This window comes from Heteronotia binoei, chromosome 7 (assembly GCF_032191835.1).
Source record: "Heteronotia binoei isolate CCM8104 ecotype False Entrance Well chromosome 7, APGP_CSIRO_Hbin_v1, whole genome shotgun sequence".
NCBI classification, from domain to species: Eukaryota; Metazoa; Chordata; class Lepidosauria; order Squamata; family Gekkonidae; genus Heteronotia; species Heteronotia binoei.
The window spans coordinates 43009210-43024415 of record NC_083229.1 but is presented as its reverse complement, the minus strand read 5'-3'; the positions used below and the strand labels follow the sequence as shown (position 1 = coordinate 43024415).

At 41.3% G+C, this 15206-nt stretch overlaps 1 protein-coding gene and 1 non-coding gene across 8 annotated transcripts in view; one reads left to right on the top strand and one right to left on the bottom strand.

Annotated features, from left to right (window-relative positions):
* Positions 1 to 15206, bottom strand: part of RUNX1T1 (RUNX1 partner transcriptional co-repressor 1) — a 191613-nt gene that overhangs the window by 35640 nt on the left and 140767 nt on the right. For all 7 annotated transcript variants that reach the window (XR_009555652.1, XM_060243514.1, XM_060243513.1 and 4 more), the window contains 3 exons: positions 7009 to 7259; positions 6022 to 6107; positions 4906 to 5101 (listed from right to left, as the gene is read on the bottom strand). Coding sequence is in view for 6 of the 7 variants with exons in the window: in XM_060243514.1 (XP_060099497.1) it covers positions 4906 to 5101; positions 6022 to 6107; positions 7009 to 7259 (533 nt within the window). In the remaining variant the exon portion in view is untranslated. The remainder of the gene's footprint in view (positions 1 to 4905; positions 5102 to 6021; positions 6108 to 7008; positions 7260 to 15206) is intronic.
* On the top strand, positions 11817 to 11883 carry TRNAL-GAG (transfer RNA leucine (anticodon GAG)). Its single transcript has one exon. It is a non-coding gene; the product is annotated as a tRNA-Leu (tRNA).

The following is a 15206-nucleotide window of genomic DNA, read 5'->3' as shown; positions in this document are numbered from 1 at the left end:
CTTCTATCAAACCCCACATGAGAGAAGCTTTTCAACAAAATCTTAATATTTGCTAAAGCCTTTGGACATGATGCCATTGATCATAATACTGATACAATGAGAAATGCTGTGTTGGCTTTTTAGGTACTCAAGAGTCAAATGTACATGGAATTCAATGACATCATTGACTGAATTCCCAGCTAATTGGTGCAATTTCCAAGTATGAAGATCAATGAAGCTCATATTCCAACCACAATTCACATAGATAATGAAGCCAAGGCTCTTTAAATCAAGATCTTATGAAAGACTTCCATAGTCCTTTTTGAAATTGTAAGGGATGGGAAAACTATGAGTAATGATGAAAATAATAAGAAACATGCTTTATATATATTTAATTTGAGTGACTTTGTGAATACAAATGTCTCCCTAGTTCTAGAATATGAGGTGAGCAAAAACTTTTAAAAAGATCAACTATAATCATTATTTGAACCAAAAGACTTGTGAGTTTTGAAAAGCTGTGAGCAAACAGTTTCAGCCATAGTGAACTTACTGACAAAATTCAGGGTTATGAAGGTCACCTAATGCTGCGCCATTCCCTAACATCTAGGGATGTTAAGAAAGCTGAGTGAAGATTAGAAGCTGCTGGCTAAAATAGTAAACACTTCCCCAGGAAGGGGAAAGAAGCTCTTTGCTTCATAACACAAACACTCCCATGATGAGAGAAGCATGTTGTGATGAGGCTCAGCCCTACTAGCTTCGACGTGGCCAGCATCTGATCATTTTGAAGAGAGCTCCCCCCTCACTTCCAGTTCCAGAAGCCTCCTCCAGTGCTGTCTTCAAAATGATCACATGCCAGCCTCGTTGCAGCATGCGCCTCTGATTGATCAAGGGGGGTGCGCGATGAAGCGTGGAACTGTGGAGGGTGGGGGGGAGCACTAGGCAGGGAGCCTGACTGGGGAGCCATGTGCCCTAGGGCCAGTACTGCTTGTAGGCCATGCCAAAACCAGGAAGTAAAGTGGACTATTTGATCAGAGATCAGGTGCTCAGGTAAACCATGGAACAGCTGGGCAGTTTCGCAGGTGGTTGAGAGCCTCGAGCAAGGAATGAAGTGAGCCACCTTAGTAAGGAGCTTCACCATTACCAGAATGTTCGTATATCCTGTGGAACTGGGAAGGTCCACGATAAAGTCCATGGACATGGCCTTTCAGGGATCAGTAGGAGTGGGTAAGGGAAGCAGCAGCAGGCCTGTAGGCCTACCAGGAAAATCCTTAGCAAGTCTACAGATGCTGCAGGAGGCCACATATTGGGCTACATCAGCCTATACATGAGGCCACCAGAACTCCTGAGTCAGCAGGTGGAAAGTCTTGTATCGTCCAAAGTGTCCAGCCCATTTGACATCATGAGCTAATGGCAGAGGTTCTGGTTGTACATAGACCCAGTCCTGGTGTGTCAGCATCCTTGCCTGCTCTTTGTATCTCATGGGTACTTTTCTAGCAGGATCCTGGAGCATTTTTATGGTGAAGAGATTTGTGCCACTGCTGTTCTCAAATTTGTTCCAAGAGTGGGGTCATGAGAGGCATGGCAGCAAATACTTTCGGTGGTATGTCCCTGCCTGACCAAGACATTCTTGCCATTAAAAAAATTATCCTAACTTTCAACTGACTTATTCTCAAGTGCACCCTAAGGAGAACATCAAATAAAAATCAGTTAACACTCCTCTAAGTCCATTGAAGTCAATGAACATAGAAGAGTGCAACTCCACTTAGTATTGCACTGTAACCCTATTCTTATATTGTTATTATTATTGTTGTTATATTATTATTATTTACATCTGATGAATTGCCCTATTGGGCGATGTACAACATTAAAAAAATGCATATATATAAAATCAGTGACATTTAAAAAGATTACAAACTCTGATGGTGTCTTTAAAGTGCTCTTTTTCAGTCATTACATCACATCAGGGGTAGGGGGATCCCCCAAGAGGGGGTGGAGAGAAAAAGTTGCCAGCATGGCAACTGTCACTGTCCTTATGCAAAGGTTTGGCAGAACACCTCTGCCCTACAGGCTCTGCGAAACTGTAAAAGATCTCACAGGGCCCTGATGTCTTCTGGCAGAGCATTCCACCAAGTCAAGGTCAGGACTGAAAAAGTCCTTTCCCTAGTTGAGAACAGCCAGACCTCTTTTGGGCCAGGGATCACCAGTAGATTTTGACCAGTGGAGCATAACACCCTTCCAGGGACATAGTGGAGGAGGCGGTCCCGTAGATGCGTTGGTGGTCCCAGACCACTCAAGGCCTTAAGGGTCAACTAAAACCTTGAATCTAACCCAGTACTCAACCGCAACCAATGTAGCTGGCGCAGCACAGGTAGAATATGTGCCATCCATGGTGTTCTTGTTAGGACTGGTGCTGCCACATTCTGGACGTGTTGGAGCTTCTGGATCAGACTAAGGGTAGGCCAACATAGAGTGAATTACAGTAGTCTAGTCTGGAGGTGACCATCGCTTGGATTACTGCGGCTAGGTCCAAGTGAGATAGGAGAGGAGCTACTGCTGGGCTTGACAAAAATGAAAAAATGCCACCTTGGCAATATGCATGACCTAGGCCTCCATTGAAAGTGAGGTATCCAATGTCACTCCAAACTCTTGATGGTAGGAGCTGGTGTTAGTAGCGCCCTGTCAAGAGTCAGCAGTCTATGGTCCAGCTCCAACCCCACACCCCCAACCACAGAACATCTGTTTTTGATGGGTTCAGCTTCAAACTGCTCTTCCTTAGCCAGCCGACCACAGCCTCCAAACCCTCATATCTAGTGATTAGATCTAGTGCTGTCCTTGGAAGCAGCAGAAAATAGAGATCCATCCTGTTAACTGGTCTGACCAGCAGGGTGAGTCTAAAGTCTCCAACAGAAGTGTTTCTCGCTCCTAATATCTGAATTATTTGTAAACAGAGGTGCCAAGCACTGAATTCCATACCTTCTATTTGTATATGCCAGAGTCCCTCATCTCAAAGTACTTTTTGATTACAAAGGTCATAATCCAGAACATTTCTGCACAGACAATAACACTTCCACATTAGAAGCCATATTTTCCTTACACAAGCAGCTTGGACAAGAGCCTTGCACAAAGAAAATCAAACTGCATCCATTTCATTAAGCAGAAGATTTTTGCATTATGCACCAAATTGTATAAATAAGTTTTCTGAGTATAGCCATTACCATAAACCTGAAAACAGGCACTACAGTAGATATGGAGGAAACTGCCCCATAACATGGATACTACTATAAAACACAAAGGCACAACAGATGCCCTTCCCCTCCTCCACCCAAAGCTACTTGAGATGACAGGCTGGTAATATTTACAGGGTAGATTAGCTCCTTAAAAATGACAAAGGGGAATCTCTGGCATTCTGCAGTACACATGACAAAAAAGAGCAATATTTATACTTCATGATGGCCTTAGCTAACTTTTTCCCCATATTTTTTAAAAACGTAACACAGCCATATTCCATTGGTTTCAAGGAACCAATTCCTCATCTGAAGAAGTGTGCATGCACATGAAAGCTTACATTTTGAATAAAACTGTTGGTCTTAAAGGAGAAATTGACTCCTATTTTGTTTTACCACTACAACAGTGTGCCTTGCACTCACTCAGTGACGACTGGCTTCCTGCCTCTGACTATAAAGAATTGACTTGACTGTATTTCTCCATACAATCCATCAGGCAATACAGGACAAATATATTTACTGTTTTCTTGGCAAACATGAAATAAACTAACCCTTTTTGTCTCAAGGCAACTATGGACCTGGTCCACTGAACTGTAAATTAAATGAGTTAATGGAATGGATTTTCTCCTCTTTTCAGTAAAGGCTCTTGTGCTCCCCTGAAAACAGAAACAAAGCAGGAATTGGTGTTGGGGGCTAGAATAAGAAGAAGGAATTAACTGAAGTTTATTTCCTCTTGAGTTCCAGCCCTCAAGCTATATTCTCAATGGTCGTTTTCGCACTCACCTTAATCAGCAGCGACGACCCTCTTCACCGCGCAGGATCTGCGTGGATTTCGCACTAATTGCCGCGGAGCACCCAGAAGAGCCGGAAAGTCCCAGCGCTTTTGCGGCGCAAAAGGAAACTGTTTTTTGGCAGTTTCTGTTTGCGCCGCAAAAGCGCCGGGACTTTCCGGCTCTTCTGGGTGCTCTGCGGCAATTAGTGCGAAATCCGCGCAGATCCTGCGCGGTGAAGAGGGTCGTCGCTGCTGATTAAGGTGAGTGCGAAAACGACCAATATGTCCCTGAAGGATCTCCAAGCCTTAGGAACAGCTTTTGGGTGATACAGAAGGATGCAGAGAGAGAGAGCAGTGGGGAGCAATCCTGTGCTATAAACTTATTCCTTTTATAGTTAACTAGATTCAACCCAGTCATTCTGAGATCACCAATTTGTTTCATTTCATAAACAAGGAGAAGAGAAAGATCCATTCTGTAAACTGTTCCTGTTCAAATTTCTCATAGATACTACAAAGAAAAATTTGGCAGCATTTCTAATAATTTGTAATTGGAGAGAGATTTCAAAGGGACCAGAGTGGCACCCAAAGTAATTATTTTGGCAAGATCTTTCCTTAAAATGTATAGTGATTTTGTCTTGTTTATACTAATATAGTCAGGATAGATAGGTTTGTCATGTTAAATATAGTCAGTTGCTGCTGACAGGTCTGATTCAGGTAAGTACATGGAAGTGTCAAATTTCCTTTTATGAAGGATTCAGAATTAAGCAGAGACACAGCAAACTGCAGCAGAAGAAAAGAGCGAGGAAAAGAAAAATGGAAGAAAAGAGACACAGAGATATAGAAAAGAGATACAGGCAAAAATCTAAACAACATAGCATAACAGAAAAGATCACCTGACGCACTCATATGTTTCCAGTTTAGAAATAGTACCTAAAGGGACTGGATCTGGATTCACTGGACTCTGCTGCCTGGAATGATTGCTACCACTGCCTTTTTTTAAATCTTCTGCATCACTGTACCGCCGTATCCAGTAATTGAGTTCCTCCCGATCAGCCTCCTGACATCGCCGTAGCACAGTGAGAGATCGCCTCGTTTTTTCCACCATGTCCATGATGCAATTTAAAAGCTAGGTGTCAGAATGCGAAAGCAAATGATTAGGATCATCATTTATTTTCAGTCTAACAACATGTTGAGAACTTCAGTTTCTGAATAACTGGTAAGCTGTAAAGTAACAGTTCAAACACTTAGGTTGTTTTTTTTCTGTGATCAAAGGTTGCCCAAAACACCATGGTTTGGAAGCATATAAATCGTAAGGGTCTTTTTCCCCCTGCCATGGAGTTAACATGAGAAGTCTTAGAACATACAGATCACACCCATGCTGTGGCTCTCCCCTCATGCTAGCATTGGCCTAGTTTCCAAGGGGAAACAAAATCATAAAATATTAGAACCGACCTCAGCCCAGACTTCTACCTGAATAGAAATGCCTAGGCAATCTGCATATTGTTCACACATACACTATTAAAACAATATTTAGAAATTATACATGAGCATTTCATTTGTATGTACATATGTAATATTTGCATATATACACACAGTAATACTTACAATAGAAATGGAGGCAAAACAGTATTCTGGTCTTTATATTGTGAATGTGCTGGTAGTTGCGTGGCTAACAGTGCAATCCTAAACTCAAGACCTCTAAGGGGCTTAGAACTAAGCAGAGTTTTAAGTCCACTGACTTTACTGGATTTAGAAGGGTGTACCTCTGCTTAGGACTACAGAGTAGAACAACCTAATCATGGCAGAGAAACAATATGAACTGGAACTTTCCTGTTTACAGCCTTAGCTCATGTATATGTCAAACCCAACTTCCTTTCCTTACTCCCATACATTGCCTATGTGTTTAAGTAATATGAGCACATAACCAACTGACCAGTCCATAAACATCATATCCATGGATTAATCTCGACTAGGAGAAAACTACGATTTTTAAATTCATGCTGTGTGTATGTGTGTGAGCAAGTTAAAGAATGTCATGTGCCTTACATGGTCAAGGTGTTTCCATTCTTCTGCCCATTCTCTGTCTGTTAGCCTATGGTCAATCATTTCTTCTTGACGCGTGCCATGCAACCCTGCCAAGAACAATATTTTCATCTTCTGCATATCTTTATAAGTTACAGGCATGCATAGAGTTGCCTGGTTATGCCACATAGCCATTATGCAATACAATAACAAAATGCAGGAAGGCTTCAGTCAAATCAAAGGAAAACAGTTGGGGCCTGCAGAGCCAGAGGCACACAGATTTTCAAAGTTTCCAATTGAAAAAAGAAGAAATCCCATAAAGGACAATGACAAGAAAACAACACAAGTAATTTGTGCAAGCCAGTACATTTCAGGAATGTCTTCAATGCAATTCCAATAAATCAGAGAGAATTCACAAGCATGACTACAAACTTCTTTGCAGCTTCTTTTTGTTTCAGTGGGTTGTACACAAGAGACATGCCTAGTGTGCTTTTCCTGTGTCCACGTGAGATTTTTTAAAAAGAAAAACTACATAAAATAAGAGATGCATCCGATGAAACAGACTCTGGCTCATGAAACCTGGTACAATAAATTTGTTAGTTTTTGAAATAGTATTTCTTATCTACATATTTCTGTGCCTTTCATACTTTAAAAAAATTGGGAATTCTTTAAATTTTTACTCAGGAGGGAATAGAATCTATAACCAGGAGCATTTTTCATTCTTTCCTTGAGGGGAGGAAGGGAAAGATTAGCTCAAGAGGTCTCTTATTACTTAGTTTAGAAGCTTCTCTAAGAATAGACACATTTCCCCCCCTCTTGGCCAATAAATGGAATGGTATCTGCAGGTTTTTTGAACCACTGAATAAAACTTTGTTGGTCTTAAAGGTGCCACTGGACTCAAACTTTGTTCTGCTGCTTCAGACCAACATGGCTACCAACCCGTATCTATTATAATGAAAAAGTAAAGTATGAAGTTTAACTCATTTATGGATTTGGAAGAGTTCTACTTACCCATAGGTCTGTTTCTGTCCCTGAGGTCCCTGTGGTTAGGGTGTCTGTATGAGTCCCTGTAGTGGTGGGCAATGGCCATATCATCCAAACGGTAATGCTGAGGTGGAGGCGGGGTAGGGTGAGGCAGACCATTGGGCTGGTAAGACAAGCCATTATTTGGACTGTACCGCTGGCCTGGGCTAATAGTGCAGGGCCGCTTGCTTGGATGCTCTGAGTGCAAAGGCTCTCTGTCAAAGCCGTTTTCTTTGGTTCTGAAAAAGAAAGAAGCACAATACATTTTGTTGCATGTTCAGTCTTGTTCAGTTTGAAAGGGTAGAGGGAATAATCGTGATGACAGCACAAGCCCAAACACTGAAGTCAGTGGCTAGAAGCATGTACCTCTGATCAGGATTACACTGCAAATATGTTAATTCACTGCAGTCACTGAGTTCATTAAAAAGCAGGCAAAACAATATTTATTCCTGCTCATATCCTGGTATTCTGCTCTGTATTAAAAATGGTGCAAAGATGGGAAAATAATCCTACTACTAGTGACATGTCTACTACTTAAGAACACACACAAAAAGCAAATCACTGGGTAGAAAAAGCATAGTCATAAACTGTTTATACATTGGTAATTTTAAGACTGCCATGCTGCTCCATGGAAGTGGGTCCTTTCCAACAGAAATAATCATTGCCATCAAAGGTATCCTACTTACAGAATCCTACTTCTCATTTTGCCCTCATCTTCCTGTATTAATGAGCTAGCAGTTATACAGTTAACAGGGAAAATGCAATAAATGTGAGTTGCTGGCCCAGTTCCTAGGGAGATGTGGAGGATTGCAAGGCAAAGCTCCATGAGCATGGATTAACTCATAGAAGTTTTGTTGGTTTAAAACTGGCCAGAACTTTTTTGTTAACAGCTAAGAAGGCCCTGGAACAGCATGGGGAAATTGACAGACCCACCTGCCAGTTGATGAGCCTGGGGATGGCAGTTTGAGAGATAGCACCGGGACAGAAGCCCTTAAGTGGCCATTCCTGCCACTTGAAGTGAGAGCACTTTGACAGGCCCCAAGCTGGGCATGCTCCCTGAAAGCCTTCTCCCCAAAATCGCTTAAGAGGATCTCCAAAGATGGGAGAAACAGGCACAAAGGCTGAATTTCCTCCCAAATGGATCTATCCCAATGTTCACACCACCAATACAGTTTTGACAAAGGAAGCAAGGAGTTACAACACCACCAACCATAACAATGTGTGTGTGTGTGGGGGGGGGGGAAGGATTAGGTGAGAGAAGCTACAAACAGAATGGCTAGAATGGTGCAGTGGGGTCAACTATATCCCCCACTCACATCTCCCAGAGTCCTGGTTCTGTCTGTCTAAGGGAAGGGGGCTGTGCAGCTGCCCTTCAGCCTCCACTGCAATGGTGCTATCCATGCCTTCTGTCTTCCCCAGCAGGCCTGCAAACAGGACCCTAGGTAAGTCCTGGGTCTATGCTTTTCTATTTCTGAAGTGAAAATTGCATACTCATGTGTAGATAAGTAACATCAAACAAGTTGCAGGGGCTTTGAAAAAACTGTATTGATATGCTAGATGCTGCAAAATTCAATGAACTGCATTCAGCATTAGCTTTGGAACTGGAAACAGTGCAGCAAAATCTGGGTCTTCAAAGTTGTTATTTTGCCTTCCACATCTCCATGGGAGACTGGTTCTGTCTCTTCAGTACTGCTCAGTGCTTACCATGAAATAGTGGCCATTTATTTGTTTCCTGTCAAGAGTGGCAAGCACTGTATTAAGTTTATAAACTGCCTCTGTTTCTTAGCCAAAAGGCGATGTACTCTGCCAATGCTCAATATTTTATACCCAGAATTAAGATCTGGAGTTTTAAACACATTCTGGTGCATAGCCTTGATTCAGTCCCTCCAAGTTGACTGCTATAAGGATGATGACAGCAGGTACTAATCAGGTGAAATATTATTCAGAATCTCTCAGCTTCCCAAATAATGTGTAGCTGCTGTTCAATAGCACTTGGGGGAAAGTAGAGACAGTTTCAAACCAGGGTCCACAAGAGCTAATATGCACTCCCACCTCAAGATTTGGGGAAGGGCCAACTTCTCGCTAAGAAATTAAGCTTGGGAACTGCTATCTTATTGTTATTGGCAATAAAAATAGGACCACAATGGCCTATGTACAAGTAATTAAATATGACTGAATACACTTTTAAATGTGTAATTAACAACCTAGAAAATCCTACCAGCAGAAGATCTGTTTTCACAACTCAGTGTCCTGAGCATACACAATTTGGATCCCATGAAGCATTTCTGCTGATGGAAGGATCTCTGCCAGTGCAACATAACATCCTTACCTGCTCCTTTCACTGGAGCCCAAAAAGCTCTGCAAAACACTAGTCCTTAGGGAAAGGAGCCCCTCATAACACTATTTCAGGGCACAAAAGGCTGAGGTGGAAAGGGAAGTGGGTGAGGAAATTACCCTCTGCTGTTGGAAATCAGCATATACACTTGTCTTGCTTTTATCATAGCAAGACAGAAATATCTGCAAAAATAAGTGGAGGAAGGCCATGTGATCTGTTGCACAAAATGTATGCCCCACCAAACAAAATGTATGCCCCACCAGTCCGAGAAGACCTCAAACGTCTGTATCTTTTATAAGGCTTTTATAAATATCTCATATCCATAATAAACACAATGATTTATCAGGCATTAATAAACACAATGAATTATCTGACATCAATAGAAGAGGATTATTTTTTTTAACCTGAACAAGGACCAAATGTATATTATTATTTTATTTAGAACCCCAAAATAGTTTTGTAATAAAATACAGTGAGCATTTTGCCTCCAACTTGCTATGCACAATTACCAAAAATGTGTTGTCTCCTCAGGTGTCACTCTTCTCTCTTTTAGTGACTGATGGCTCCCAGTGTTATTACAGAAACAGATTGATCTTTTTAATGAGCTAGTTTAATAGACTCCAAAATCTCACCGTGGCTGCTCATCCGTGTCATACCATATGCACCAAGAAAACATTCAGTAAAACACAGAACTCTGTTGTCAGGCTGCTCGATAAAACCTCACTTACAGTAGACACTGGCAAAAAACGGAACATTAATATGCTAAAAGGATGGAGAAACTGCATTCAGAAATATATATTTCTGTAAATGGGTACTTTTTAAAGGCTGCACTGAAATCTCTACCACATTAGCAAGTGTCTATGCAGCAAACAAAGATTGGGCTTTTCAGGTCTCTGCTGAGAGGTCCACTGAACATCAAATACACAAAGGACCAAACAACAACTTATATTCTTTTCATAATTTCTCCCCTGCTTTTATTTATTTACTTAAAAGGCTGCTGTAATGCTGCTTGTCTATTTTAAAAATGCAAAGCTGTTTATGGAAATTAAAACCAGAACAAAGCTCACTACCAGATATCTGTAAGTGATATCCAGCAGCAGCATTTTTTTTTTAAAAAAAAATACCCCTCCTGAAAGAAAGAAATAAAGAAAGAAAGGATAAAAAGAAAGGTTTCCAGTATATTCAAAAGGAAGTAACCAATACATTTTCTGGCAGGGCAATTCTCAACAACAAAAATGCCTCAACAAAAAACAGTCCTTTTTGTGGATGCCCATCTTGCCCCCATCTGACATGGAAAATGGAATACAGACTTGAGTAGATCTTAACCATCAGGAAAGGTTTACATGGTAAGAAGTGGCAGTTTCGTGACTTGGACCACGTAAGCCTTTAAAGAATAAAGGCAGTACCTCAAATTGAGACCTGAAATGAATTTCAAATCAGTGCAGATGTTTCAAAATAGGTGCAAAATGAATACATTAACGGTACTGTCAGTAATTGCACAGAGGCATTTTGCAATAGTTGAAGTTCAAAGGCAACACTATATAGACAGTAATTCAATGTCATAGTCACCAGCACATGGATGACCACAGCCAGGCCTTTTAGTAATCGTAAAGCCAAAATTAATGGAATTAATTAAAATTAAAAGGCAGCAGTAGGTAATTCTAATAAATAAAACAATATATACAAGTAGTGGGTAAAGCTGGCATATCAGTCAAAGCTGATGAAAAGCACTCCAGGCCCAGCAGCTACCAAAGCTAGTTCCCAAAAATAGCATGGACTGAGATAGTATAAGCTTAGGATGGCACCAGCAGTTTCCTAACTAACCAGGCTCTCAGCTTCATTCACTTGGCTTTATTATATTTTAGTTTGTTCACCCTCTTCTAACCTATTACTAGGTTACTTGGTATCCACCACTCCACTTGGATTCTGTGAAAAACAGAAACAAAACGGAATAGTCATCTGAATGGTGCTGGATGACCTTACCTAGCAGTGATGCATGTAGAAGTTAAACAGCATGAAGGAAAAGCTGAGACCAGAAGAATCCCATAATCAATTTGCATTGGACAGAGCACTGCCTTCTAGAACCTGCTTTTTAGTATGAAGTGGAACCACTGAAAAAGGCAGCCCAGAAATGGATTGGAAGGCCCTAGGTAGGTAGTTCACCAACAGGATCAGAACATTTTGTATCCTTAATTCAGATCTCAAGCTAGACTGAAATGGATCCATGTAATTGATTTCATATTACATGACTACCTTACAGCAGAAGAGGAGGAGGAGATTGAATTACACCCTACCTTTCACTATCTGAAGAAGTCTCAGAATGGCTTACAATCTCCTTTCCCTTCCCCTCCCCACAACAGATACCCTTTCGAGCAGCGGTGACACAAGGGTACCAGCTCAAAGCCCAGGCAAGACAGCACTGCCACCCCAACACCAGCACCAGAGAGGGCAGGGGAGGGACGGTGGCTCAGTGGTAGAGCATCTGCTTGAGAAGCAGAAGGGCCCAGGTTCAATCCCTGGCATCTCCAAAAAAGGGTCCAGGTAAATAGGTGTGAAAAACCTCAGCTTGAGACCCTGGAGAGCCGCTGCCAGTCTGAGAAGACAATGCTGACTTTGATGGACCAAGGGTCTGATTCAGTATAAGGCAGCTTCATATGTTCATTAAAATCCTAATCTACTGTTAAAATTAAAATTAGGATTAAAATCCTAATCTATTGTGGATTTAGCACTCATGCACAAAGGATTCCAATCAATCCAATGTATGCATAAACACACATACACACATAGGCAGGCAGTGCTAGATGCCCTAGTTTAAGGAGAGTGGGAAGTCCATGTACATCTCATCTAGCAAAAATTATTTGGCTTGATGGGCTGGGTGGGGATTCTAGAGAAAAGAAAGGGCTCTTCTAAGGAATCTTCTTTTCCTATGTACTGCACCCATAGTAACCTGGATAAAGTTCATTGTGTTTTCCTGTTTTGCAAAATAAGACATACCTAAAATAGGATCATTGTTAGAACATCACCGAACTCAAAAAGTGTGTCATTTTCAAATTATTATGGAACTACTCAATAGCTGTTCCATACCATTCCTATTTTCCAAGAGAACACATTAAATTCCTAGCCTTGGAATTTCTCAATACACTGTTCAAACTTCTTGACCACTTCTTCAATGACCAGAGTAAAGTAGTTTTCTCCCCTTAAATTTAAACAATGCAAGAGGACTACCTGCTGAAAATTCCACATGAAATCTATTTGAACGTAACATTTAAACCAGACTTTTGGCTTTTTAGTGAATTAAGTATGTCAGTAAGTATTTGTTGCTATTGTGACAAAATTAAATTATACACTTTTAAGAATCATTTACTAAGTATAAATTAAAACAAGCATGCTAAATCAGATTACACTCTAGGTCATGAAGTACTTTTCTGATTCCAGTTCTTCCTGAAAACCTTCACAAATACCTGCAATGATCCTCACTTATTTATATTTGTTAAAATATTTATATCACACTGTAGTTCAAGGCTGCCTACAATCATTAAAAGCATTTCCAGAATAAAGTAGTTAAAGGCATTTTTTAAAAAATTTCCTTCCTCCCTTAAAGGATGCCTGCCATTCAACACCCTTAAGCCCCCCTGGCAAACAATCAGGTGTCACCTCTTGAAGATCTCCAGATGGGGGATCCCCTCACCTTTTAAGGGTGCCCATTGCATACAGCTGATGACTCAATGGAAACAGCCTGGGATCTGGTTGAAGCCAGATGGACCACTTAGGATGGTCCATCTGGCTTCAACCAGATCCCAGGCCTTTTCCATTGAGTCATCTGCTGTATGGAATGACCTCTGTCTCCAATGACAGTCTCATGTAGAGCTTGTTGTTTCAATATAACTGAGATTACCCAAGCAAGGATCAGTGTGGCCAGAGTGGCTGAGCATTGTTAAGGAGAAAGTTGGTGAACTAGATGTAGCTGATAGAAGGCGATCGTGGACACCATGCCAACATCCTTTTCAAAGAGTAAGGCAGGGTCCATGACTACTGCATAGCTCTTAACATGGTCTAAAAAAGCCAGCTTCATATAGAAAAAGTGGATTAAATCCCTCTAAAACAGGGGTGTCGAACTCATTTGTTATTAGGGCTGGATTTGAGATAAATGGGACTTTCTGAGACTGGCCTATGCATGTCATGCATTGTAATGCCTGGAAGCAGAGATACAAACTTTATAAACGATACAGACAAACACAGTTAAAGATATTACGTTTTACTTAAAATTTTCAGGTCCATTCAGCAGAGACAAATTGGTTCAAAGCATCAAGCTTTTATTTGCAAGGAGAAAACTCCAGCAGTAGTCTATCTGGGCAGAGTAGTAGTCTATCTGGGCACAGATATAACTTAATGGAAAATCCATTCTACATTTTCTTTTCAGCTTTGCAAGCCCAGAAGAGCTTCCTGCTGAAGCAGGCAAAGACAAGGCAGAAGGAGCTGTGAACTTCAGCAGCTTTGGAGCTTCAAAGGGTGAGAACAGGAGGGGAAAGAGGGGGGAGAAAAGAACTTCGGGCCTGATTAAAGCACTGGATAGGCTGGCTGTGGCCCATGGACCGTAAGTTTGATACCCCTGCTCTAGAATATTAACCTTGCCAACTAGCATTACCTCTGTCTTGTCTGGATTCAGTTTCTTCTTGTTCTGCCTTAGCCATCTGAGCACAGCCTCAAAGTACTGGTTCTGAAGCAAGACAGACACATCTGGAGGCTTGGATAATGAAATACAGAGCTGAGTGTCATTTGAATATTGATTATCCCCAACCCAAAAGCTGTGGACAATCTCATTCAGTTGCCTCATATATACTTAAAGAACATGGGTGAGAGAAAAGAACCTTCTGGCACTCTTCAAGACAAATCCCACAAGGTTGATTCTGCACCTCTGATTGATACTCTGTGTGTCCAGTCAGGCAAAAAAGAGTGAAACCACTAAAGGGCAATGGTCTTAAAACCAACTCCATATTCAAGCCAAAAACCACCAAACTGTATCAATAGGAAACATTGTCCCCAATTTAAGCAAAGCTAATCCATCAGTGCAACTGAAGTCTTCTTAGTGTTAAATCCAGGTCTGAAACCTGGATGGCAAATGTGTCATCCAGGACGACCTGGAGCTGTTCCACCTCCACACACTATCACTTTCCTCAGGAAAGGTAAATTGCAGACTGGTCTATACTTGGTCATCTCATCCCTAGCCATAAAGGCTTTTTAAAGCAGAGATCTAATAACTGCCTCCTACCGAGATCTAGGGAGACCCTCCAGAAACAGAGAGGAACTGATAAGTTTCACAAATGGCTCCAGAACCCAGGATAGGCATGGTTCATGTGGTGGTCCTCACACCATGGAAATATAGGAAGAATTATTTAAAGCTCACTGAACCTCTAATGAATACTTTGATTAGTGGACAAAAATACAAGAACAAAATCACAAGAATAGCCAGGTAGTCCAGAATCCTTTTTCACATCGTGGCTAACCAAAGGCATACAAGCACAGCACAGAGGACATAGCCTCTTCCTTTTGTTTCCTCCACCATCACAGATATTCACAAGGTTTATGGCTAAGTGGCTGGCCTATTCTTCATGTATTTCTCTGCCCTAACAGCAAGCCAACTAAACTAGCAGCTGTTAGCATGGCAATGAATTCTGCTGACTGAGTTAAGTACTTCTGTTTTGTCCATCATGAATATACACCCTCACAGGTTCATTAAGTTACTGCAAGTTCTAGGAGACCACAAAAATGTCTCACCACCTGAACAATTATATAGTGGTCTCCTGTAAAAGACAAAATGAACATTATAAAGCTGAACTCCCCCCCCTCCACC